Source organism: Phodopus roborovskii, unplaced genomic scaffold (assembly GCF_943737965.1).
Source record: "Phodopus roborovskii unplaced genomic scaffold, PHOROB, whole genome shotgun sequence".
NCBI classification, from domain to species: domain Eukaryota; kingdom Metazoa; phylum Chordata; class Mammalia; order Rodentia; family Cricetidae; genus Phodopus; species Phodopus roborovskii.
Window position 1 is genome coordinate 2,871,025 of NW_026126484.1, and position 26,600 is coordinate 2,897,624.

General features: G+C 38.0%; 1 gene segment (V, D, J or C); it reads right to left on the reverse strand.

Moving 5' to 3' along the window:
• Positions 1-296: 296 nt before the first annotated feature.
• LOC127229584 (T-cell receptor gamma chain C region C10.5-like) lies at positions 297-25,898 on the reverse strand. The segment is given in 6 exon segments: positions 297-845; positions 1,354-1,395; positions 2,723-3,052; positions 8,757-8,816; positions 25,392-25,691; positions 25,799-25,898. Coding segments are annotated over 6 exon segments (975 nt in total).
• Between the last annotated feature and the right edge of the window lie 702 nt (positions 25,899-26,600).

The following is a 26,600-nucleotide window of genomic DNA, read 5'->3' on the forward strand; positions in this document are numbered from 1 at the left end:
GAGCACACACAGTTGGAGTCATGTTAGATATTTGCTCATTGCCATAAGAAAGCCCAAAACCAAATGACCAAAAGTCTGATGGCCTTTAAGAGCAGTAACATGGCTTCTTCAGTTGCCTGTGGTTCCTCCTACATTGTAGGAAATGTCACAACCACAGACTCTAGACAAAGATTAATAATGTGATTTTGGACCCTTGTTGTCAACCATTGCTGAATGCCATGGCTCAGTTGTCATACCGTGCCTTTCAGGGTTAGTAAATGGAAGTAAAGATTGACAAAAGTAGACTTCGGATTTTTTTTAGAAAATTTATTGTCTCTAATGTGAAATACAAGACAAGAATTCAAGCAGTAATGACGGCTCTTCAGATCATCTAGAGTGGAGATTTTCAGAGAGCTAGCTGGTTCAAGGTCAACAAGGACTATGGGCAGAAGCTGCAAGCTATACATACTAAAGCTGTGATGCTTCAGGCTCCTGGGAGAGGAGACTATTGAAGAGGATGGAATCAGGAAAGAGGTGTGTTCCATTATAGAGAAGTTGCTCAAACTGTTTATAAAAGTTTGAAAACTTTTATGCAGTGGCAGAATGATATACATTGGACTTTACAGAGGTCAAAGTTAGCAAGAAAATCCAGCTGGACCCCAATAAGGCACCTTTTGACAGTCAAGGATGAAAAGTCACTGACTTGTACCACCATTCACTTCCTTAGGACTTCTTCTTATTGCCACAGATATCTGTTCTTCCAAACAGAAAGAAGCTGACCATGGCCAAGTAGGTCATACTCTTGAGGAGTAAAAGAAGATAGGTGTAGCAGGCCAAGGTGCTCGTTAACTGAAGTTGCTGCACGTCTAAAAAAAATTCTTTAATTAGTTTCATCCACTTTTTTTTAACATCATAGCATATCTCACAGAAGAGGGAGTAGCAGGTATTGATTTCTGAGTAATTACATTGAGCAACAGTTCTTCTCTCCCAAGCCTGGAACTCACCATTTGTGCTTATCCTCCACTAAGAGGGAAGTTGAACTTGGAAGTCAGTTTCTCTAAATCTATCAATGCCAGCAACTAGCAAGTAACTGAATGACTTTAAAGACCCAGACTTAACTTTGGTGGTTAGACATATGAGTAAATGAATTCCTTTGTTAAAATAAGGTAAAATAGGTACATCACTGTGCCCTTCCTTAAAGTACACTTGTAATTGAATTGGTAGTTGACTGTGTTGCTTTGATGTGTCACTATCTATTAAGTAATACCCAGACATTTAGATATTTATAAATTAACTCAAGGCAGTTCAAACATTGTTATGTTCAAAAAGAAAAGTGCTGTAATGTTACACAAAGGCAAACATACTAACACTTACCATTTTCATGCCAGCAAGTTGTAAGTACAGTACTCATGGCAACTACAAGAAATGACAACAGGAATTTGCTAATTAATATGCACATTATTCACAGTTCTCTCTGTTTGTGAATATGCATATATCTGCATGCAAATGAATGCATAGATATCCTCACATAGACAGAAGTGTATTAAAATATGAGCCCCACAATTATATAATTATATATAAATATTATTATAGAAATGAGTCTCATATGAGCTACTGTATACAGAGAAGCAGAAATTCAAAACCTTCTCTTTCCTTTTTTGTCCTAAAAAAACATTTTAATCTTCAAAGAAAAACGGCCATATCTTTCTAAAACATGTACCGTCCCAAAGCAACTGCTCAGAGTTCATTGATCATTGCAGTGACTGGGGATTCCAGAGGGGAGACCCAGACAGTGACCATCAAGAGGCTCACAGGTTTTATATATACTCATTCCTCACAGGTTCAAAATGTACAATGGATCTTGGGACAATTGTTCAATGCCAGAAGTTACAGCACAATGAATTGAGAGACTACCACTAGGCCCTCTGCACATTCAACTATGTACCTCACTGAATTAAGAGGATCCTTTGATATCTTGCATCTGAATTATTCTGAGTAAGTTGGAAAGAGTATGCATTCTTCACTGTATAGCCCCCTCCATGTTGGAACACTGACTAATCCTGGTCTACCCACCTACATCACTATCCAGGCCTATATGGGCTTTCTAAAATGCATTGCATTGTCAAGAGATGCATTAATTATGAAGCATGCTTGCAACCAGTATCCTCATTCAATTTTTAACTGTGATAGTGATACATATAACAACAACAAAAATCTGAAAATTTCAAGGCTTGCTAAGTTTACTCCTTATTTTGTAACAGGCTTTGACTCTTTCATTTGAATATTTTGTTAACTAAGACATCAATGTTTGGGAATTGAACTTTGTACACAATAAGATCAAAGTAAATTACTTTGCTTGTTTGGCAGAACATTCCTAATTAGTCATCAAAAGTGGAACCGCCACTTTAGCATTTATCATGTACTTAGCAGCTTTTTGCTTTAATGTGTCATTTCTGTTGATTCAATTAACAATTATTAAAAAGAAAGAGAGGAGAGAGAGAGAGAGAGAGAATGGGGTAATGAAGATAGACGATAGAAGATAGACTTAGAAAGCTTAAGAAAAACTTTCACCTTTTCTCCCAGAACCTCTTCCATCTTAGTACTTTGGTAAAGTACAAGGTAAAATAAATGCAATGGTCCTGTTGAAGGTCTTATGTTAGTTTTTATTAGTACATCATAGAAAGCTGGGTATTTTCAAACACATTTTCTAGAAAGCTATATTTCAAAGGATATGTGCGCATACCTTTCTTTATTGGAGGAAAGGAAATCTCTTGGTTAACTCCATTTTTGTTGTTTTCATGTTTGACAATGCATCTGTGCGCTTTGTGCATTGATTTTTCAGTTACGGTGAGCCAACTAAATGTCATGTATGTGTCATTAGTCTTCAGTGTATTCCCTTCCTGGGATTCTAGGGTTTTATCGCCATCCTTTTCTTTCCAGTATACCCTTATAACGTCTGGAAAGAATTTCTCAAGGAGACAAAGGTATGTCCCAGCCTTATAAAGATTTGTTTCAGCAACAGAAGGAAGAAAAATGGTGGGCTTGGGGGAAATGTCTGCTTCAAATCTTTTGTCTGTAAGATAAAATGGAAAATTAATAAAGATAATAATAGTGAAGATAGTAGTTATTGCTATTTAGACAGAGCCTCGTGTAGCCCAGTGTAGTATCCAATTTTCTATGTACCCATGGATAGCCTCCTCTGGATCTGCCTGATACTGCTCTCCTGGCCTCTGTCTCCCAAGTGCTAGGATTATAGACATGCACCACTGAATCTACTCACTCAAAATAATTACTACATAAACACAAATATTGAACGGTTAAGAACAGTTTGTTTCTTCACACTGTTTTCTCAGGGTGAAGCATACATTCATCTGGGTGGATAAATGGGAGACAAGGAGACCAAATTGCTTCTTCAGTCCTTGTACAGATGGTTTCTTATCATTTCTAACATGCTTCCTGTCCCCATTCTTTGGTACTTTGTTCTCTGGCCATTTAGTGCAATCCACTATTCATTTAGCTGACTGTATAATGTGCCCTGCTTTTCTTATAGTTCAGTGGAATAGACGTCAGGAGGTAGCTTTGAATTTTTCTTTGTAACTTCATGCAGTCCCTTGTGTGATGGAGATATCCTGCCATTTGTATTTACAGTCCATAAAGTAGATCTTTTTAGCTGCAATTTCAGATCCCATTCTCAGTTTTGAAGTTCTCAGGGGATCTCCTAGTTGATCTTTACTTTTAGAAACCATTTCACTCTCACATGAGAACCATTCCAGGTTTGGGAGCTGGTCAAATAGCTGTATCTCCAAGCTATACCAATGTGTTGTATTTAGGTGCTTCAGTCTGAATGCTCTCAGTGGATAAGCACCTAGTAAGAGACCAGAAAGAGGGGGGATCTTCCAAGGAAGGAGAAATAGAGCATAGTGCTATAGAGGAAACTAGAATACATTTCAATAGGGAAACGGATGGGAATGCAAAGGAGGAAATATGGGTATGGACAATTAACAGCAAAGGGCCTTTGAAAAATCACATGGAAATCTACAATTGTAGAGGGTTCCTGAAATATATGCTAGAAAGTACTCTGTGTGATTCTAGAGGAGAAACCCCACTACCTATATAACGACATGATTGCAAGATATAATGGCAAAATTATAGAACTTTTATTGAATAATCAACCATTTTTTTTATTGGATTTAAGGCCACTCCATGAGATGAAATGCATACCTGCTGCTGCTAAAGACTAAATAGGTCACATGCCTAGGAAAAATATACTCCTACAATTCTGCCAATGACATAATGCTATGCACATAGGCCAGTGTATTGCTCAACCCTTATCTGAGAAGCTTCTTCTTGAAGCATATAGTAATTAACACAGAGAACCACAACTGGACAATGTGCAGAGAGTAAGAGACTTTGGAGCACTCAGTACAAAACAGGGATGTTGTCATCCAACCTGTTCCCTCAAGGCTCAAGGCTATGTGGAAAAAGAGGTAGAAAAATTAAAGAGCCAAAGGACTGGGACATCTGTCTCAGTAGTGCCTTCTATATGTGACAGAAAATTGTACCTATGAAATCTTAACAGTATAGTCACCTAAAAGAGATATGCACAATTAAAACACCAGCTAACATTCAAACATCTGTGGAGAATACTCACAAGACAAAACTTCTAGATGAAGAGCTACAGACAATGCATGAATGCTAAGAGAAGGAGAATCAGTAGGGATGGGCCCCTGAAAGGTCATCGAATCCCAAGTGGTTAGATAAAAACATACACATATGAATAATACTAAATGGACTTATCAGGTTGTAATTACATATACATATGTCAGCATATGTATTTATATAACAATAATAGTTACAGAAGAGTCATGAATTTGACAGGGATTTGGAAGAGTTCAAAGAGGACAGGGGTGAAGTGTTGGAAAGGATGTAAATACGGTACTCATGTTTGAAATTCTCAAAAATGTAAAAAAAAATACAAAATAGGAACAAAACAGCATTTTCACAACTTCTACTAAAAACTTTAATGATTAACAATATTTTCTTGTTGTTTTTTGAGATAGGGTTTCTCTGTGTAGCTTTGGAGACTGTCCTGGAAGTTGCTCTGTTGACCATGCTGACCTCAAACTCATGGAGATCGCCTGTCTGTCTTGCAAGAGCTGGGCTTAAAGGCATGAGCCACCACTACCAAGCTAACAATAAAAATCCTTTAAAAGCATATTTTGAGTCATGTGTCTTGTCTAATAATGAAATAGCTTGCTAAAGAAAAATAAATGCCTCCAGATGGAAAGTGTGTGTGTGTGTGTGTGTGTGTGTGTGTGTGTGTGTGTGTGTGGGTGGGTGTGGGTGTGTAAATATGAAGATAATCTTCCATTTTAACACAAGTCGAGTTGCATCTCCCAGAAAATTTTGCTGTACAATAAATATTACTGGCTAAATGACAACAAATCACCTCTCCTTGGTGGGGACAGTCCTCTCCACAGTTTTTGTGTCTGTTATGATTTGGACAATGTACCACATGCTTTATTCACATTATCACCTTGGGTTCTCATCATAATCTTGCTGTTCTCATGCCCTCATCTGCCTAACTTATTAGGAACTGAGTAAAACTCTCCTATATGGAATAAGTGGAGAAGCAAAGGATCCATGTCTGAGTTCAAAGCCCAGACTTGCTCATAGCACACTGGACCTGGAGGGAAAGGAAAGAAGCTGTCAATTGAGTCAACCACAGACTTTTCTGTAATAATAAACACCATACCAGTGTCAAGTGCTTCAATAATTACTTCCATAGATGACATATGAATGTTTTATAAAAGTCTAAATGTCTGCCAGTATTATTAGGATGTTTGCACAGTATAATTGTACTCTCCTGGAAAGTGTTTCAGGAAATCCTGCTCATAGCCCTCTTCTTCCTCTTCTTTCTAAACATTATTACCTCCACTCCACTATGCCCATGTTTTGCCCTCCCTCAATTACTTTAAGAATATATTCTCTCAATATCCACCTATGACAACACATTGCACTCCTCTAGCAAACATGGGCGAGTTCTCAGTGATTCAACCCATATCAAAACTACTACATTAGTTTGGTGTCCTTGATACTTTAGTTCCATGAACAACATGATAGTCTGGAATTCTTATACGAATGAGGCTTGATCCTGACTTAACTGATTCATAACAAGTTCTGAGACTGAGAAAGTCAAACAACTTCTAAGTTTTAGCTACTTTATTTTTTTTTTTTGTAAAACATATCTGCTATTGTAAATCGATTCAGCCTCACTACATCAATGAAAACATAATGAAACAAGATGAGAAAACTGATTAAAAAGACTAAAAATGCAGAGGTTATTACTGTCATCAATATGGCTGCTAGCAACAACAACTAGAGGTATGACTTGTGCTTGAACAAAATATTGTCTTTCCATGGGAAAAAGCTTTGCTATTCATCATAGAAATGGAGGTTTTGGTTTGAAATTAAATCTAGGTCAAATGAGGAGAGTCCCATCTACAGTCTACTTTGCTATAGTCTACCTGAGTTCCCAAGTCCATCATCTCAAGAAACCTATTACTCTAGGATAGTAAAGGGAGATGTGATTAAGGCTAGAGTGCATGCCAATGCTTGCAACACTTCATTTCTATTGTCCAAAACAGTGCCTGTGCTCCCAGTCAGCAGCACAACACATGGGAATTAGATCTTTTACTGAAAGTTTGGGTACAAGTTCAGTTCATGCCAAACTCCATTTTGCAGCTTCTGGCTTGGCTCTTTCTTGAAAATTAAGTGAAGAAATATCAGGAGACCTGGTCCTCAAAGCCATGTTAGGACACTGTTATCTACCTGATCTCATAGGCTAAAAGTCCTGGTGTGGGTGTGATATCAAATGTAATGATGTAGTTGCAGTGTCACTGGGTTTGTTTAATGGCCATTTCTCAAAAGGAATGTTGGAGAAAATATCCTTTCTTCTGAAGGGTATATGCTTTGAAATATTTTTCCAGTTTTCTATTTTCTTTCTGTATGTATGTATCTGAAACCTGCAAGTTCCTGTGTGTGACTTCAGCATACACTTGCTTCAGTCACTACCTTCCATTATGTTTCAGACATAATCTCCTTGTTATTTACCATTCCAGATTCCAGTGTAGCATGCAGGTGGCCTTCTGGAGCTATCCATGCCTCAGTATCCTGCCTTACTTTAGGAGCGCATGTGGGTCCTCACATTCATGCCACAAACACTGTACCCACCAACTTACCTCCTCAACTACTTCTCTAATTTTACAGTGGAAAATTTATCACATTTGAAAATTGATGTGATCCTCTTATCAGTCAATAAAATGGGTGTTGTACTACCCTCTAAACATAAAGTGGCATTCACAAATTGCTCTAAACACTTTGCTCATGTCTCCCATGCCAGAATAGGAGGAACACAGCTTTCTTAGAAGTATTTTGACTTCTCAGAACATCATTTTGGTCAAAGCAGGAACCATTCTAAGGATTCTGAGGCTGGATTTTACAGCATCTGTACCCCTGCCTCTCTTCCTTCTCTACTCTGCAAAATGTAAAGAAAATGTTCTTGTAGGCATGTACTTTGTGCCAGGGTGAAACACATGGATGGGTTTGCATCTAATACCCAACATCTGAAATTTAGCTTGTGAACATGTAACGTTGCTGAAGTGAACATGTAACGTTGCTGACAATATTTTGTTACTGTTTATATGAATATATAAAATAGTCTCTGTTGATATTAAATAAAGACAAAACTCAAGCAAAGTCACATAAGCATTAAGGATAACCAGGATTCTAAGGTCTAAGCATGCTCTGCTTTGTAGTTTGTGTCACATTCAAACAGGTGGAAAAGTTTTATTTTTTTCAAGATTATCTAGATATGTCTGCATTTCCTCCCTTAAAGGGTTGCCATTTATTAATCAGTTCTTATCCTAGGATGCGATTTAGAGTTAATTGAGATGTCTTTTTCAGAGGGTAATTTTCAGAGAGAAATAAAAGCAGTAGTATTTGGGCATAACAACTAATAATTCAAAAACAAATATGTTCTTAGAAATAAACAAGATGTGGAAAACAAAAAAAAAATGTGCTATAAAATCACCCTAAGCTTCCTTGAGGAAAATGATGATCAAATAAAGATGAAAAACTTTGAAGAGCCTATTGCATGGACACTGGACAGAAGTGGTTCATGTAAACTACAAATTCTAATAGAAATCTCCAGGTAATATTTAAATAATCAGAGTAACATAATCTGTGACTGGTCACAACCTACCCTCCAAGAAGTCAGATAAATAAGAAGGGGGTTTATTCATGTTCTACAGTAATTTATTGTGAACTATGATCAAAACCAACAATAATGATTTCCCAGTTTGTCTGGAGAATGTAGCACTAGTTTTATTTCAAAATACAGAGAAAAAAACACCAGCAACACTTTATTTTGAGGACTCAGTTAAAAGACCTTTTGCAACACTATCCTGAAGCAATAATTTACACCAATAGTCTATGCACATGATCCTAAGAATAACTCCTACTTATACTTTGTGTATGTGTCTATTATAAATACAATTTCAGTGTTTTCTTGATGGAGAGAAGAAACCATTTCTAAAGTAGTTTTTTCTGTCATATCCAACAATCTATCCTGAAATATGATTTAAGCTAAGAATCTTGTAGTAAGATAGAGTAGCTCATAGACATTTTTGGTCTTTTTCTACTATCACACACACACACACACACACACACACATATAAATTTTCATCACTGCAGTAAAGCAGAAAAATATTACTTACCAGAAGGGATTATTATGACCTTCGTTCCTTCCGCAAATACCTTGATCCAGCCCAAGCTATCACAGTGCTTACAGCTTCTACAAAAATCTGAACCTTCTTCAAACTTTGATGACATGATATGCAGGCTACAACTTGTCATAATAAACTTATCTGGTTCCTTAGAAATCCACTGAATGCAAATTGTATGACATCAGGTAACTTGATTCTTCACAAACTAACTTCACACATTATATTCCCTGGAGACAGTGGTAATAGAAAGTAGAAGGGGTGAAATTGGAGAACAAGAGCATTGGGCTAACTGGTCCACCAACTGCTTTTTTTTTTTTCATGTAACTAGGAAAAATATTCTAAGAATTGTTTTGTTTTCAATTTCCAGAAGTTCAGTTGTGTTGAAACTTCTCACTGTTTGCATCAAAGGAATGTGTTTTCTGTTCTCACAAGCAGCAATGTTTTTCCTTAGAAAAGGGGGAAATATTTCTGAAAAAGGGAAGCTCTTAAATAATTTAAAATAGAAACGAACCAACTTATTTGAAAAATATGAGCCAAATTCTTTATGTTTAAAAACTTGCCATTGTTGCCATGCATGTAATCTGTCATGCCTTACTAAAATAAAGAAGGCTAGATAAAAATTTCATCTGTAAAGTAATGTTAAATTTGAGTGATTGATTGATTAAAATTGTATTTTAATTGACAATTCCAGTTTTCTATTACTCAGATCAGTTGCTTACCCTTTGGACTTCACACAGCATGATGCGTTCTCAGTCCCTGTTCTCTGCTGTTATTTTTTGTTCCAAGACCAGGAGGGGAATTATCAGAAGTCTTGAAACTTGTCTATATTTAGAGAGACATAAACTAATTTAAAACACAAAAGAGTAATTAATGAAGGATGGCAAAATAGCTCAGTCTGTAAAAGCACTTATTTCCTGACCCAATAACTCTAGTTTGACTACTGCAACTCCCATGGTGGAAGTAGAAAACCAATCTCTGCACACAAGCCTTGGCATGTGCATATCCATGCACATATGCATACACACAAAAACAATTGTAAAAATTAATGAAATAAAATGCTTCATTGCATCTGTAAAAAGAATACTGACACACACATCTTTAATTGGACTTAAGACCTCTCAACAAGAGGTATACCATGCCTGGTACTAGAAATCTAGCTATTTAATGCTAGTAAACCCATGGTTATTGGGAGAGAATCTCCAACTATTAATTTACTAAATCAGCATAATCACTAACAACAATCTATAAACATTTTTCCTTATAGCCACAGGTAGGTGTAGTCTTCACCACTCATGAAGGAAATTTCCCTTTATAGCAGATGGAGAAAATAATAACCAGTAAATAATAATTAAAAAGAGTAGTGGGACACTATCCCAATGGATACATCTACAAAGATACAACTCCCACGCCTATGGCTCAAGGTAAATTAGGGGAGAGGGGGAAGAAATATTGTAGGAGCCAGAGGATCAATGCATTTTCTGTGAGATTGTGTCTCCTAGTAACATCAGAAGCTCTAGTCATAAAATCTCATCAACATGATTGCCCAAATGTGAGTAGAACAAGGATGACACCAATGAACAGACTAAACTGGGTGGGGGAAGTCCAGAAGGTCTCAGCCTTTACTCATAGGAAACTGAGTAAAGTTGGGATTGGGAGAGGTAGTCCTGAGCAGGGAGGAGCACATCAATTGATTGCCCTGTGCCAAAAAAAAAAAAAATCAGCTTTGAAAAGATACATACAAATAACGTCATATGAACTGAGCAGGTTATAGTCAGAAATATATATGGATATACAATACTACATGAATACAATAACAACTAATGAAAAAGAAGCTGTGAATATGAAGGAGAGCAGAAAGAATTATATGAAAGGGTTTGGTGGGAGGAAGGTGAAAGGAGAAATGTAATTAAATTATAATCTCAAAGCAAAGAAAACAAAAAATATGAGGATAAAAAATATGAACAAAGTAGTATCAGTTCTAGTAATTGTCCACTAAAATCTGAATACATGAAGAAACACAATTATAGAGAAGGACCCTATACTTATCAGGAAGCGAGTAACTTCTAAATATTTAAACTAGCTATAAGTCCAATATTTACTACTATAGTAGTTTGCTTTTTTTCCTTAAATGAGAGTGTTAGAATTGGATAAATAAGGATATTATAGATTCTGTGAAAATTCATGAACATTAAATAACAAAAATAATTCTCCTCTATGACTGTGGCTGTAATCCTAGCTAATTAGGAGGTTCAGGCTGGAGGATTGCAAGTTTAAAGTCAGCCTAGGCTTCACAGTGGGTTCAAACTAAGTTTGAATAATGTAAGGAGACTCTGTCTCAAAAATAAGAAATGAAGAGATGTGTAAGGAGTATGGTTTTTCCTCCTGCCGCTGGTCTTGTCTTGCTGCCACACCAGCCCCAATTAATGCACAGAGACTCTGTATTTGATATAATGCTGTTGGCCAGGTACTAGTTTCTTATCAGCTAGCTCTGTCTTAATTATTAACCCATTTCTATGTATTCCCACGTGGTCTTACCGGAGAGCGGGGGCCGGCAGTTCTGTTCTCTCCCTTCTCTCCATGCTGACTCCTCCTTACTATTTCCTCTTTCCTCCTTGTCTCCTAGTCCCACCTATCTAGCTTTCCCATTGGCCAACAGTGCTTTATTCATTAATCAGTATGAGAAATATCTTTACAGACTGACATTTCCCATCAGAGTGGCTATGGCTATGGCTTTGTTGTATAGCATTCACATATAACTCTAGGTTCATTCCAAGTCCTGTGAAAACTAATTAATTAAAAAGAGTTTTAAAAGACATTTGACTAATGGAATAATATAATATTGATATAAGAGTCATGAAATAGTGAAACTCAAAAAATTTCACAGAAATGGTCAAACAATGTATGAATGCTCAAAATACAACTATGGTGAAACCTATAAAGTAGTCAAGAAAGAAATTATAGAAGACTGTTGAAGATGAAAAGACTTTCTATGTTCATAGATAACCAGAATAAGTATTGTTTAAATGGCTACATTGTTAAAAAAAAATAATATACAGGAGCTGGACAAATGGCTTAGTGGTTAAAATCACTGACTGCTCTTTCAGAGGACCTGGGTAAAATTCCTAGAATCCATATGACATGATCATTCAAGACTGTCTGCAACTCCAGTTCCAGGGGATCCAGCACATCTTCTGGCTTTGGCTTTATGGGCACTAGCTATGCACATGGTGCACATACATACATATGTTCAGGCAAAACATCTATTCATATAAAATATAAAAATTTAAAAGGATTTTTAAAAGGATACATAAATTTGAGCTTGGCAGCAGTGGCACTTGCATTTAATCCCAGAATTAAGGAGGCAGAGGTGAGAGGATCTCAGTGAGTTCGAGGCCAGTCAGATCTACATTGTGAGTTCCAGGATAGCCAGGATAGACACAAAAGGGGGTATGGCATAAATTTAATTAAATAGCCATCAAAATTCCAGTGAAATTCTTCATAGAGGTAGAAAAAATAATCATTAAATTGAATGGAAACATAAAAGACTTTGAATGCCAAAGTAAGCCTAAGCAAGAAGATTAATGTTGAAAGCATCATACATTTTAATTTTAAACCAGACTCCAGATCAATAGAGGAAAAAACAGCCTGATGTGGTACCAGCACACAGATTAGTTGTTTGGGAAAATGCAATAGAATAGAGGACCCAGAAATAAATTCGTTGAACCCATTTGTCATTCTCAGTGGAGGTTAATAGTCAATCTCCTTATTAAGTAGTGCTGACAGTGGCTAGTTATTCCATGTAGAAGCCTGAGACTAGATCCTTACTTCTCACCATCTACAAAAAAATCCATCTAAAATTGGGTTGAAGTGGACCTTAATGGCAGGTGCTGACACTTGAAATCAATAGAAGAAAGCAGGGAAAACACTGTTAGAAATAATACCTGATGGTTCATTTCCAAAGTACCCAAGACAACTTTAGGCCAGCTACAAATGAAGACAGAACACTAGACTCTTGTTACCATCTACTAATGGAGCTATTCCTTTCCCACACCCAAAGTAGAAGATCAGAGTCAGAGTAGAAAAGTACCAGTGCTAAATCATGTTCATGGCAAGTTTAAAACAAACTATTTAAAATGTAGAGATGAGTCCACACATGATTTTTTATTGAGAAAACTTAAGATCAAGAGTATATATTCCTGACTATCAAAAAGGAGAGGAAGAGTAATGTGTCTGTTTGGATATATTCTTCTCTGCACTCTATGAAAGGCCTGCCATTCTAAGCTGATATCTGGCTTTGTAGTGTTGTAAATAAATTGCTTCATTCCCACTTCTCTCAGTCTCCAGAATTCTTACTGAAAGTGAGGACCATAGTTTCTCACAAACACTTCAATGCTGGGCATAGAAAATAACTTCCTCTAGAGGACTCGAAGTAGCTCAGGGTATAAAAGCTAGCTTTGATTATGGGGTTGGATCAAATTAAAAGACTTAATTAGAGAAACAGCAATCAACAGAGTGAAGTGACAGCCTACCAAATGGGTGAAAGTCTCCTCCAAATTTTCATATGATAAATTATTAGTATTTAGGATAAAGAATTTAAAAAGTTGAACAGAAACACACTCCCCAGTCCAATCAACAATGGTCAATGAAATGCAGACATAACTTTTTTAATAATCTTATTTTACATACCAATTCCAGTTCCTTCTCCCTCCCTTCTTTCCAAACCCCCACTATCTCCCCACACCACCCCCATCTTCTCCTCAGAGAGGGTGAGGCCTCCCATGGGGAATCATCAAAGTCTGTCATATCATTTGGGGCAGGATCAAGCCCCCTCCCTCGCATATTTAGGCTTAGTAAGGCATCCCTCCACAGGGAATGGGCTCCAAAGACCCAAGTTATACAGTAGGGATAATTACCAGTTCCACTGCCAGGCTCCCGAAACTGCCCAATCCCCCCAACTATAAGCCACATTCAGGGAGGCCATGTCTGTCTCATGCAGGTTCCTTGGCCATAAGTCTGGAATCACTGAGTTCCCACTTGTTCAGATCAACTGTTTCTGTGGATTTCCCCAACATGTTCTTGACCCTTTTGCTCATATTATCACTATTCCTCTCTACAACTGGACTCCGGGAGTTCAGCCCAGTGCTTAACTGTACATCTCTGCGACTGCTTCCATCTGTTACTGGGTGAAGGCTCTATGACGACAATTAAAATACCCTCTCCATTAAAAAAATAAATAGAACTTTAATACCACCCAGCTATTCCACTTCTGTATAGATACCACCATAAATTTAAAATCAGTTTACTATAGGGATATGTGCACCTTTGTGTTCATTGAAAGACTAGTAACAATAGTCAATTTATAGGATCAGCCTGGGTGCCCAACCACAGATGAATGGATGAGGAAAAATCTGATGTTTATTTGCATCAGTCATAAACATTTCATAAGTTTTATGATTTGTAGGAAAACTATGGAATTGGAAATAATGGTTTTATGTAAGTCAATTTCATAAAGACAAATATAGTATGTTTTCTTTCATTGGTTGAAGTGAGGGGGGAAATGGACTGAAACTAAAAGTGAAAATGAAGAAAGGAAGACAAATTGAGGTTAGGAAAGGGGTAGAAAGAAAGAACATCAGAAGTCATGGACAAGTGCTCAAGTTTATAATCCTTTCACTCAGGAAGTAGTTCAAAGTCATCCTCAACTACATAGTGAATTCAAAGGCAGCCTGGGCTACAGGAGGTCCTATCTCAGCAAAGAGTAACTAGATACAATCAAAGTACAATATACATATATGTACAGAAGTGTCATAATGAAATCTCTTTGTAAAATTAACATAGAATGAAAACATAATCTAACATTGCAAAAAACTGTGTCTACCATCAGCCAATGACTATCCATCAGCAACATTAAAAATCTAACTTCCACAGAAGGTATATTCAAAATTAAATTGAAATTTCAATGCTTTGAGTATATTACTATAATTGTAATGAACCATATTGCATCTCACTAGATAGAAGAACAATCATGTAATGTGATATTTAAGAAATACAGTGTGGGAAGTTGTAATTTTACAGTATTTTCAAATGACTGTTTCTAGGAGAAAAGTCAAGCAGAACTTACTGAAGGCTCTGAGGAGAAGAGTGGCATGGCCATCCCAGAGTATAACTGCATGAATAGAGAGGATATACCTGGAAGGTGACAGAAACAAGTCAACAGAAGCCATCACTGCTGGCAGTGAGGATTAGCAAGTGACTGGTGTGATCAATTCCAAGAGGCTTAACAGAGTTTGGAAAAGGTCCTCATGTAAGAAGTGAGATGCCTCAGAACACCAAAATTGATGGGCAAATGAGTTAGTCATAAGGATGAGCATCAGATGCACTGCTTCTACTCTTGGTGATAGGACGGCGAACACATTAAATTCTCAAGGCTCAGATGTCCTCAGCGGAGATGATGGGATCCATATTTCAGAACTCCACAAGGTTTAAATGAAATGATGTTTCTAGAATGAACACTCAAAAGTCGTAGGTGCTCAAAAATGGTTTGTTTCTGTTAAGAATAATGTGAAACTTCAGGCACAGATAATTTGTATATTTTTACATTTAATTAATGTGTGTGTGTGTGTGTGTGTGTGTGTGTGTGTGTTCATGGAGAGCTCAGAAGACAACTCTTAGAGTCAATTCTTTCCTTCTATCATGTGGAACTAAGTATTGAACTGAGGTCACCAGGCTTAGCAGCAAGCTCCTTTATTTCCTGAGCCATCTTTCCAGTCTGATTTATGTGTTAATAACATATAAAAACATCTTAGACTTTAGTATAAACATAAATTTCCCTTCTTACCCTGCTTTATTAAACACACACACACACACACACACACACACACTACACACACACACATCCACCCAAATCTTGAGATAGCTTCTGAAGACAGCTTAATCCTAATTCAAAGCAAAGATTGAATAAATATGTAAATGATGAACAAATGAAGCATCATAAAACTCAGTGTAGTCATGCAAAGTTTTATATCACTTTTTAGAGTTTTAAAATGGCAATTTTCATAGTTGAAAAATTTCAGACTATTTTGTGATTTAAATATTATCACATTTCAAGGTTTGGTTGCCTTCTTAAAGTACAATATAACATTTATTTTTGCATTGGGTTATTTTCTAGAAATTCTCAGTGTTAATAAAATTTGTATTGGAGCAATTTCTAATTCCAATTCTTACTTCTTTCAAAAAGAAAATAGATGGGTATAACATCATCTTAAGGAAAATAACCATATTATCTGACATGTTCAAGAGATGAGTACTTTTCTATAATATTCACATTCTTAGTCTATGTCATCTTAACTCCACATATTATGTCACTATGTAACAGCAGATATGTCCCTGTGCAGAAGAGCAGGACATGAGAAAGCATTGGGCCTGTCTCTTTGTACATACCCAAGGTCACTATTTGGAAGAGGGCAGACCATAGGCACACACAACATGTGTTCCTCCTTCATGATTTTTACCACCTGTCTTCTTTCTGCATTTGGTTATCAACTAGTCTGTGGGGGCTTTGTTCATACCTAACATATGACATGCCCCTACTTATGTTATAGAAACTTCTATATAGAGAGAGTTTTCAGAAGCAAACATTCCAGGTGTAGTCATTGACTCTTTTTGGCAAGTATAAAATATTTTTCTGTACCAAATAAGGATTTGTGACAGGTGTTTCTGTGAAAATTTATACTCAGCTCAGCTCTAAAATTTTCTTTGTCTGTGTGCCAGGATGATAGGTACAAAATCTGGGTAGAGATTCTGGGCTTTTGGTAGTGAACAGAAAGAGAATTCATAAATAGAGAATCTGCTATGAACCATCATCCATACATTTACCTCTGTCAGCTGCATCTATAAATTGCTATGACCAATATATCAGCTGGGACACTGAGAATTGGAGGTTTCAAAATGAGCTGGGATTTGAATTCAAGGTTAAAGACCCCAGACTTTTTAATTAGTTTCTTTCAGTTATTTTGCACTATGCTTGTGGAATGGGAATGACAGTGTAGCTAGAGCCAACTCTGGGTCTATGTCTGGTCCACATCAAAGAATAGACATCTGAAATGAACACCTACAATAATGAGTGCTGCTTTGTGAGAATGACGTGGATTACCACAGTAAATAAAAAAATAGGAGGATGGTTAATACACAAATTGTAAAATCAATGCTACCAGTAGATTTTGTTATGACTCAATCAAACATTAGGCTGGTCATAGATAATGAACACTGTATTTTTATTTTAAGGAGATGAGGCTTGGGCATGAAGAAATAAAGAGTCAAAAAATGTATAGATTTGACTTGATTTGAATGTTACTTATTGTAAGAATGTATTTTTTTAATTGCATGCCACTTCCTAGATATTTATAGATTTGGGCTGCATTTATCAGTTAAAGAATAAATTTAACAAGAGACATAAGACAGAGCCAAACTTGCTATCATGACTGGCAAAAAAAAAAAGTAGTTAATGAAATGATTCCTAATGATATTCTGATATATTCATAGATTTGTTTTCTATTCCAATGGCCATTAGAGACTCTTCACCCAGCAACAGATGGAACCAGATGCAGACACCCATGGCCAAAAAACAGGGAAATCCTGTGGAAGTGGAGAAGGAAGGATTGTAAGAACCAGAGGGGTCAAGGACACCACAAGAAAACCACAGAATCAACTAACCTGGGCTCATAGGTGCTCAGAGAGACTGAACTGCCAACCAGAGACCTTGCATAGGACTGACCTAGACCCTCTGCACATGTGTCACAGTGTGTAGCTTGGTATTCTTGTGGGTCTCCTAAGAGTGGGAGCAGGGCCTGTCTCTGAGTCTGTTACTTGTTATTTTTTGGTTCTCTTTCCACTTACTGGGTTGCCTCATCCAGCCTGTAGGAGAGAGGGTACCTAGTCTTACTACAATTTGATACACATGGGATGCCTGCCCTTTTCTGAAGAGAAAGGAGGAGAAATGGACTGGGGGAGGGGAAGGAAGATGGGAGGTTGGAACGAGGGAAGAGAGGTGGGAGAGAGGGGAAACTGTGATCAGGCTGCAAAATTTAATTAAAATAAATTTGAAAAAAATGCATTTAAATAAAATATTGAGAAAAAAATTCTGTAAGTTCTTTAAAATTTATGAAGAGCAGTGCTTAATGTGATTGATGTTCCATGTGTTTCTTCTAAAACTTATTCTGGAATTTAATTTGTAGTTATGCTTTTGCTAGCTATCTGTTGAATAGGAACTTTATGTGGTGGCTGAGACAGGATGGTGGGTAGTATGACACATGAACTCTCACTGCTCAAGGATTTAAGTGGTCTGTTGCTCATATTACCCATAAGAACTGAATCTAGATGGACTTGAATGTCAAATAACATGTTACTTGATTTCTTTTGCTTCCCACTTGTATAAGAGACCGCAGCATCCATATAGACATTTGCTCTTTACTACTTGAATCAGGATTATGTAGTTATCACTGTCATGGCTGTCTATTACTAGACATTGTAAGCATAAAGAGGCCAGAGTTAGAGCGGACTTGCACTTGTCTCACTGGACCCACAATTTTGGTCATGTCTCTATCATGAGTGCCACAGCCATGGAGTGTCAGACTTCCATCCAGCTGTGCTTGACTTTCTAATACATGAAACCCATAGTTCCCAAGGTTCTGTCCCCTTTCAAATAGCACATTATAGGAAAGTTCAGAGGAGTTGGGTCAGGGCTGTAGAGATGCCTCAGTGGTTAGGAGCCCTTATTGGTCTTGCAAAGAATCTGTATTTAGTTCCCAGTAACCAGTCCAGCTATTTACAACTGCATATAACTCTAGCTTGAGGGAATTAGGCAACCTCTCTGGCCTCCACACACACACAGAGAGACAAGTGCACACATACAAACAAACATACATACATAAAAATGAAATAAATATTAAAAATATGAATTGAGTCTCCTGGGGGCTTGTTTGTTTGTTTTTCTTTCACCGGATGAGGCAAAGCATGTGTAAGCTTAAAAAAAAAAAAAGAAAGAAAAGAAAAGAAACAGTCCCCAAATCAAATCAAAACCATGTTGTCTTCTTCATAACATATCTACATCTTTACTGTAGAAGAACGAGAAACAAGTTTGAGAAGAAATAACCAGTATTTTGGACATTGGAGACACACTGGAATTGGAATCACTTTATTTGGCTGCTCCTGAGACATCTGCTGAGCAGCATTTGCCTGGAACACAAGTGTATATGTTTTGATGCTGCTGTTCTTATTATCTAGTTAAGAGTCACAGGATGTTAGACACAAACAGTCTGCATCTGTGTAGCAAGACAGGTGTCAAGGCAGGGCCACGGACTCTGAGTCAAACTCATGGTCTCAGCTACAAGAGATCCATGGTGTAGATTTCATGGTGTAGAGTAGGAAATAAAGGCCTTGTACCTACAACTCCTTTCAGAACTAATAAAAACTTTATAAATATATACATGAAGAAGTTATTCTCTTTGCTCTTCTTTGCCCCTCTTATCCTATTTATGCCACAGAAGCTCTTCTAGGTATTGAGACTTCAGAACCAAGAGAAAGTTGCAGAAATGAAGATGGACAGGTAACCATAGGAAAATAGCATGGTCTTGAGTAGTATGGAGTACACCTGCCATCAACCTCCATCTCCCTTTCAGTTGTGCAGTAATATCATACTCGGCTTATATTAGCCAGGTCTAGATTGGGGGTTTAATGACATAGGGATGTGAGGCATATCTGTCACCGTGCCCCTTTGAATGAAATGTAACATTGCTAAACAGAAGTTTATCTTAGTAGTGCCCATAAGAGAAACAGGAAAAGGGATTGTATGGAGATGGAAAAGGCTATCTATAGCTGCCTCTTTTGGTCACTGGCTTGGGACAAGCCACTTGATTTTTCTGGGCTGTAGCTTCCTCATTTGCAGTGAATCTCTGAATAAAATGAGTCCCAAGGATCCACCCACTCCCAACACCTGTGAACCTGTGAATGAGAGCACTGAGGGCCCTCGGTGCTTGAAGGACTGTGAGTGCAGCTGAGGAGCAGGGATAAGAAGGTTTTCTTACAGGTTTCTTCAGATAATGAGTCACTGTGAGATCCCAGCAGGCACAGTAGTATGTGGCTTCATCTGCTGTGATAACATTGTTGATTATCAGGTAAAAGGTACCGTCATTCTTCTCATCTGTTTCCAAGCGGGAGTTAGGCTTGTCTTGCTTGTAAGTCTTGGCTGAGCCATAGAAGATTCGTTTCAGGGGCTCCCCTTCTTTCAGTTGGTACCAGTGCACAATGGTGTTCTGCAGGGGGACCCCAGAGAGCTTGCAGCTTATGTGCACTGTTTTGTTTGGTCTTCGAGTAAGGGATAGCTGATCCTGAGATATCCAGGAGTCTCCATCTGAAAAGTAAAGGAGAGAAATCAGAGACTTCCAAATCATTGTTAGTACCCATTTGCTCAGAACACAAAAATAATGAAAGGGGGAAAGGAGTGCAGTCAACTTACAAACCCAAGCCAAAGGCAGAAGGAAAACCCAGGGGATTGGCATTTCCAGTGACAGCTGGAGTACACACCAGAGACAGTGACTGGGACCTGAGCTACTGTGGAGTAAGACACAGCCATATCTCTGCAAAAAAGGGACAGGGGAGGAGGGGCAAGACTTCTTTCTGAGCTAATGAAAGTTCTGCCCGGTGACATGTGTCATTTTATCATGTTCTTGGTGCAAAAGATCTATCAAGTACCAGAAGATGTCATCAAAACACCTGTTACAATAGCAATATTACCTTTCTTATTGGGAGCTATTCCCCAAACCCCTACTCCTGTTGTCATTAAGTATTATTCCAGTGGTACCTCTCCTTGGCACCTTTTTCACTCTCTAGGTTTTAAACTATTTTCCTTTTATGAAAATACGGTGGGTAACTGTGAATGGTCTTGTGGGCCAGTCAGTCTTTTGTGTGTGCCAAATTAATGCACTAGTGGTCTATTTTGACTCAATGACTTTATGTTAACAACAGTGTAATGAAAGACACAAAGCAATAATATTCTATAGTGAATGAAGTCCTGTTCAGGAAAAAAACATCATTTTTTTTTTGACCCATTAGCAATTAACCTTTCAGAATTACAGCGGTGCCTTAATTTTGTTGGGAGAACATGAATGACATGCTTTGCTGAGATTAGAGCATTCTCACTTGAGCTGAGATAGCTCATTGAAGTGGCTGCATTGTAATATGAAAAGACTTAGATTGTCTGATCACAATGCTGGACATTTTAAATGAAACTTCAGGAAGTCCTCAGTGTCCTGTGCACTTATTAGCACTGTAGCTTTGAGCTGAGAAGCTCAGTGAGCGACTGAGTAGGAAAGGAAATCCAGACCTATCTCTTTCAAAAGTCCTTGGACTCACTCTCTCATTCACAAAGTCTACATGCTTTCTTGAGCACTGTACTTTGACCTCCTTCCCAGGAAGCTTTCCATAGTTAGGGAAGCAGAAACCAGCACGGACAATGATGAAAGGTGGTCCAGGGATGGGATGAGAAGAGATTATGGGTTCTGGTGAAGGAGACACTTCACTGCCCTTAGGCTTCTGATGAGATCAAACTCAGGACACAAATACAGCATAAGAATGTTTGGTAATCTCAGTCATATGTTTCTGGGGTTGGTGAGAAAGAAGAGATTTAATGTACAAGTAGAATCAGCCTGGATGGCATGTGTTGAGTGGTAGTGGTCTAGCTCCTGTGGGAGGTGTAAGGGGAGACATGTGGTCTGTGTAGGCAAACCTCCTGTGGAGAGGTTTTGTTAACAGTGCAACATCTTGATAGAGTGCATCCCAGCATGCACAGTAATATATCCCTGTGTCCTCTTCTGTCACTTGTTGTATTCTGAGAATTGAAGACAAGTCACTTTGCCATTTCTTTGCCTCGTATCCTTCCACATAGACAAAAACCTTCCTCATAGACAGTATTTTCTCTTGAAGCAACATATAACATTCTTTTTAGAGGCCTGCCTGGCTTCTGTTGGTACCAGTGTATATATGTATTATGCTTTAGAACACTTGTTTTTATTTGTCATTCAAAAAATGCTATATTTCATTTTTTTCTTGGTGATATATGGCATCAGATGCTAAGTGGGACTGCTTCTGCCTGTATATGAAAGAGAACAAAAGCTAAAACTTTAAAAAAGTTTCAAAATTGTGATTTTGAATTTCATTGAGATAATACACGTTTGGTGTCGAGTCCAATTCAAATCAGTGTCTGGATTTTGTGGGATCACCCCCACCCTGCATGTGCCTTGAGGGATTCATGATCACAGTGAAATTTGTCAGCTCAACATGACCTTGTAAATGTGCTGTGACCTGACTGTCCCTGTTTTCTTTATCCTCCATTCCTGAGAGCAAAAGACATCTTACTTACAAGTCATGAGGGAGGCCAGCTTGAAGATTGGCAGCAGGAGCCACATTCTGCAGCCTTTGTCCTGAGTAGGCACCGAACACTAAGGCTACTCAGGGTCAGAATAAAAGAGACTAGTGCAGGAAGAGGAAGTGGCATTCTGGGGACAGAAAAGGGGGGCTTAGTGTTTCATCAAGATTTCCTGTGGAAATTGGTTTACTGACCCACTGGTTAACAGGTTTCTCTATTGTTCATACGAAAGACATTTATCAAACTGTCAATTTGGAGAAACAATTTCTTGTACTATAAACATGCCTCAATTGTAAATATCTATGGAGTGTGGAAATATTACACCTGTGTAGTGTTCACTCTCCACCTTTCTCAAGTCCTGTGAATCATGACTTTAATTTCAGGTTGACACTTTTAAATTGCATGTATAAGAGAACTTTTGGTTGTTTTCTGACCAGAAATGATTGTCTTTATTAGCTTACTCCTAAAATACAGACAGACAGTGATGACTAAGAGGGAGACAGACAAAGTAGAGAGAGAAAAAGGAAGGAGGGGGAAAGAGAGGCGGGGACAAGTAAAACAGAAGGTGGTGAAGAAAAGAGGGTAAGGGAAGGCAGGAGAGAAGAGGAGAGGAAAGAGGACAGGAGGGGAAGGGGGAGGGGAGGGGAGGGAAGTAACATCATGGGGAGCTGTTCATTGCTCATTATAACCTTGTGTCTAGCAGTTTTGAATACAGGTCTCCTAAGTAATATAGACAAAGGAAATGCCTTTCTATTTCTTCTTTTGAATGTGGCAGTTAAACAGGCATGTTAGAGCTGCTATCTCCCTGGACTAAGTATAACCTTTAAGGAGGCCTATTATTTCCTATTATAAATGAGTGCATGTTTGATAGTGATTATTAAAAAGCACAAAAGGAGAAGATAAAGCATTCATCTTTGCACCATGAGCGGGTGGTGCTGGGCAGCATAGTCACATGGTAAGGTTCATATGCATAAACCCAGAGGCCTCCTGGGAAAATTACCTAATCCCAACACTCTTTGGGGAAAATATGAATGCTGACCAAGGCACCTGAGCTGGCTGTAACACAGTCTCTCTCTGGAATGTGCCTCTTCAGAGGGTGTAGTTGTGGGTCCAGAGCCTCCTCCTTAGAGACTTGGGATGCAATCAGGTGGTAACAATGGAAATGTTATTTTACTCAATTCCCCAGGTCCCTGCTGTTTTTCATTAGCACTATGAAGCTAATGATAAGAGAACAAGCATTTTTTGCTCAAAGCAGAAATTAATCTTGTGGATTTACTGTGAATAAGAAACTCAAAAAATGTTAGTGAAGAAAACTTATTTCTGAGAAATAAAGTAGCTACTGAAAATTTGCACTTATTTTCTAATGCATTTTATAAAGAATACATATATGTGGGTAGCAAACTATGTTGTTCATACATTGGTTGTTAAGTTGCTGTGCATTTGGCTACAGAGTAATGAAGTAGCAACCCACTACTTATATCAAGGAATCAAAGAAGACATCAGACCAGCTTCTGGATGCAAATGGGATGAGATTCTAGTTGTTCTAGGCTGTGGCTTCATCTCTTGAATAGCCTAGCATCTGGATCTCTGTGGCTCAGATTTTAAGTATCCAGAAGGGACCCAGATTCTTGGGAAATGAGATTCAGATTCAGTAACCCTAAACTGACACTTGATTTTTTTTTTTATGGCCAACCCAGTCCTTGGAATTATACGCTGCTGATGCCAACAATTTAGGATATAAATTAAAGCAATCACAATTACATTTTTGATAAACAGTATCACCAATTTGGTCAGCTCCTATTAGTGGACATTATGTACACTCAAGGCCTATGATCTTATAAAACTTTTGTGTATCATTTGAGACGGTTCTTGCAACAGTTCATTCAAGTCAATTTTATGATGTTATCCATTTGAAGTTAAGAGAATTGGTCAAAGATAGGTGAAGTAACTTAACCAAAGTTGAACAACTAATATGGGAATGTTGGAAATATAGCAAAGGGCCATTAAGAGAATGACAGAGAAACATAAATTAAAATAACCATTGTACGTTTCATTCATTTGGACAAATCTATTGTATTTATTTACTTATTTGTTTATTTCTAGACAGGCTTGATGCAATCCAGGTGCTGAGATTATAGGTTTGGGAGCCATCACGCCTGGTTTATACAGTGCCTGGGAAGGAATCCAGGGTCTTGCACTGGACAACTACTCTTACCAATTGAACTATAGACTCATATGTAACAAACATATTTTTTAAATAGCCAAGTAGTAACAACCTTAGTCTGTATAAGCATCAGTTATAACTACTCCCCTTGGCTGCTCACTGCAACTTCATCTTTAGGGTATCAGTAATTGGAAGCTATACCTCGATCAACCTTTATAGGCAGAGACATGGTATATGTCTCTTCTACAGTTCAGTGACTGTCATTGTTGTAATGCTCACATCATTTTATCATGTTTTGATTTTGTCCTTAGAACTATAGAGTAGAAACATGAATGCATTTGAAAACATGAATAGAAAAAAGTTCCAAGTGTATCATGCACATGATTATATTATATAAATAATTCATCATCAAATGCATGTATTCTTTCAACATTCTGAATCTATCACACATATCTAGAAGGAGATGATTGTCTCTTATAGCCATAGTGGTCACTATATATTTTTCAGGAAGACCTTAAGATACTGATAGCAGGCATCCAATTATTACATTTGATAGACTTTCCAACCTCTGAAAGCCTCTGTTGCACATGAATAAAATTGGGAAATAGCCATAACATGAAGTATCTCTGAAATAGTTGTACCCATCTTTTGACACTAACTCTGTCTTGTTTTCCTTATAAATTCAGTTATGGGAAACTTCCACACAGTTAAAAATAGAACCAAGCCATGCTATGAATCTGCCATCCCATATTGAATTGTTCCCAAATATTCTCATTTAGTAGTAAACAATGTTGAGCCAGCCTTTGATGGCAATAGAGTCCCTGGGGATTCACTTGGATAGGAGAATTCACATTGTTGAGTAGAAAGCTGGGGAAGTGTTGGGAGGAGGTGAAGTTCTGAGCGGTGTCCCCCACCCCACACCCCCAACCCCACCCTACCCCTGCTCACTGCTGAACAGCAGGTGGTTGCCCATGCTGAGGGGGATGTGAGTTGGAGCACATGACTGGGGATAGTTTTTCTGGAAGCTCAAATGCTGTGCTTTAGCCATAGGAACAGTAGTAGATAGCTTCATCATCTTCCTCCAAGGAATATATCAATGTCGACGTGGAAGCACTAGAGTTTTTAACTTGTCTCCATCTTTTTGTACTTTTCATCTAAAAAAACTATGGGTAGGAGTTGCCATGACATATAATAGAAACTCTAAACCTTGATTGGGTTTCTTCCTGTACCAGGGTATGTCTACACTTTTAACGCTATTGATGGAAGCCTTACAGGATATTTGGACACTCATCTTTTGTTCTGGAAACCGATATTGCAGGTTGCTCCAAATTCCCAAGTCCAACTGCAAGGAAAGGAGAAAAATTCCCATGAATAACTGGCAGGTGAAGAAACACCAATACAGACAGATTTCATTTTCTGCTGCACAGGGAAAGGACAGTGGTGACTTACAAGTCAAGAGGCATGAGAAAATAACTACTTTCAGGAATGGATTCCCATCTGCCAGGACAGCTTCCCAGAGAAGGGGAAATTGGGAGCCAGAGCCCTTCATGGTCTGCTGTAGTTATGAATGGTTCGGGGTTTCCTGGCCCACACAAGCTGGTCAGATTAGCACATAAGTTGTAGCTGTTCTTCTAGGGTGGGGCAGTGTGGGTGCAGCCTTCTTATCTGTTCCCTCTTCCATTGCTTACTGCAGAGATGTTGCTTGGGAGCTATGAAGACATATTTGCTATATTCTCTTTCCGTGCCTACCTATCTGTAGTTTGCTATATGTTCTGGCCTAGGGGAATAAAATCTAACTTTAATTGTCCAAATACAACAAATCAGCTTTTGAAATGTTTTGCTGTCTTACCATAACAAATGCACAAGCGCTGGACACTTTATAAGTTCTTTTTAATCATTTGCATTTCACTAAACAAATTGTGAGCCAGGCATAGAGGAATGGAAATAATTAATTCTTTTATGCCCTCTGAGATGAAACATCTCAGTAACCGCCACTTAGTGTTTCACTTATTTTCTGATCGGATACAGTTGCTGAGAAAAGAGAAATAGGTATTTTAGGTGGTGTGGCTTAAAGGAACTAATATATGCAAAAGATTGAAAGCACCAGCAGAGAACTTACACATGGTATTAATGACTGTCTCACCAGCTCTCTCTTGTCCTTTACAAGCATACAAGGCTGTGGGTTCATCTAATGGTCACAGTAGTCCCGCTTGGTTTTTGATGGCATCATCCTGAAAATTTTCCTTGCCTG